This window comes from Austrofundulus limnaeus, unplaced genomic scaffold (genome assembly GCF_001266775.1).
Source record: "Austrofundulus limnaeus strain Quisiro unplaced genomic scaffold, Austrofundulus_limnaeus-1.0 Scaffold318, whole genome shotgun sequence".
NCBI lineage: Eukaryota > Metazoa > Chordata > Actinopteri > Cyprinodontiformes > Rivulidae > Austrofundulus > Austrofundulus limnaeus.
Window position 1 is genome coordinate 272668 of NW_013952720.1, and position 1933 is coordinate 274600.

The window sequence follows — 1933 nt, forward strand, 5'->3', positions numbered from 1 at the left end:
ATAATAATAATAACATATATAAAAGCAGAACAGGTGTGTTATTTGAACACACCTTGTCTCTGCGCCGCCATCGCTGGGCTCTGGACCTCATCGTACGATTGGCCGTCTGTCACCACAACCAGGAAGTTGTGACCTCGTTCTTTTTGTCTGCAAACATTTCAAATAGAGTTCTCCTCGTTTACCTTCCAGAATCAGAACRATTTGATTTATTCAAGATGGAGCTGATTTCAGAAGTGATGGGATGATTTTAGTTACATTTTTATTTCATTCTTTCATCCACTGTGGATTTAATATTCCAAGAAGACCCAACACAGTTATATTACAGGTTAAAATACAGTATCTATGTAGAAAATGGCAAAAAATCTTAATCCATGCTAGGCTAATAGCTAACCAACGCAGAAAAACACTGGCACTTGTTTGACTAGCTGTTAGCCTAGCCTGGATGAAGACTTCTGCCTCTTCCTCCCATCTTAAAGGGTCTGTGACATCAAATTTTTGTAATAAACATTAATGCATTTCTGGAAAGAGAACATTGATAAAATAATGCAAAACAAATTCTGTGTCACTGAGACGAACAGTTGTTGAGATATTTGCGTGTGAAGAAACGGGAAGTGATGTCAAAGGGGAATGTGAACAGAGCTTTGCTACAACAGCTAACAAAGACTGTAGAGAAGAATCTGTTTTTTTTAGATTATTTTGAGTTTCTATCAAAGAGATGAAGAAAAGTTAGTTTAAATAATTTTGTTTTGATAAACTGAGACCAGAGAGTTTATTTTATTAAAGAGTTCCCCTTTGATGTCACTTCCTGTTTCCCTTTGGCTGAGCCAAATCACAAAGAAAACAGGCCAGTTATGGTACAAAATGAGTAACATCATTTGTGTTATGTTAATTTTCTTAAGAMTAAAGATGTTTTCTTTGAMTTTTTGTATTTGAAGGATAAACATGTTGCAGACACTTTAAGGCTAAGATACAAAGCGTTAGACTGAGCGGTCCCTTTAAACATGGCTGCCGTTACCTGAACAGGTTCTGGGTGGCGTAGGTGATGGCTGACCCGGTGGCCGTTCCTCCGCTCATGTAGCTGATCCTCCTCAGGGCGCCGATAGTGTCCTCTTTGCTGGAGTGGTCCATCAGGCCGAACTCCAGCCTCTGGTCGTAGGTGAACTGGACCGCACCTGCAGCAYGACACACGTCAGTCAGTGGCTCGGTCGGCCTGTCAGAACCTGGGACCGGGGAGAAACTGGGCGCGGGTCGGGAAGCTGACCGATGCGAGCGCCCACGTCTGAGATGTCGAAGCTCTGAGCGATTCCTGCCAGGAAGTCCAGAACCAGCTGGAAGTTCTGCCAACCGACGCTGGASGACCCGTCGATGAGGAAGCCGATGTTCACCGAGTTGTAGCAGGTTTTACCTGCAGGGGCAGAAGGTGGAGCTCACATCCAAAACCACGAGTCTAAACGAAACTGGAGCATGGAGAACCAGTCTTACTGCAGAGCAGAGAGTCCAGGGAGCAGAGTCTCTGTGTCAGCGGGCGGACATGTTTGGGGGTGCTGAACCAGCTGGGGATGGAATAAGTGAAGAAACCATCGTCTTTACACACGGCCTGCAGGGAGACAGGAAGCTGATCGCTCAGAGACAGCAGCAGTCGTGCTGCGTTCAAGGTCCGGTTTAAAATGATATTACTCATGAGAAATTCAAAACAGCCAAAGATTTTATACTTGAAATGTTTTTTTAGCGCCAATGTACATAATTATCAAACAGACATGCAACTGAAGGCAGATTTATATTTCCAAAAGTTCACACAAATTCCATGAAGATGTCRGCTTTATWTAGATTTGTGCTTTTATGGAATATTTGACCTAAAAACATATTGGATACACATCAGGAAAATGAATTTCGAACAACTTTAAGAAGATATTTACAAGGAAAACAATTATAT

The 1933-nt window shown here is 42.6% G+C and overlaps 1 protein-coding gene across 1 annotated transcript in view; it reads right to left on the reverse strand.

Annotated features, from left to right (window-relative positions):
• coch (coagulation factor C homolog, cochlin (Limulus polyphemus)) overlaps window positions 1-1933 on the reverse strand; it is a gene marked incomplete in the record, with an annotated part of 17480 nt that overhangs the window by 1102 nt on the left and 14445 nt on the right. The window contains 4 exon segments of the mRNA XM_014022141.1: window positions 49-147; window positions 1016-1172; window positions 1262-1405; window positions 1483-1597. Coding sequence (XP_013877595.1) covers window positions 49-147; window positions 1016-1172; window positions 1262-1405; window positions 1483-1597 — 515 coding nt within the window.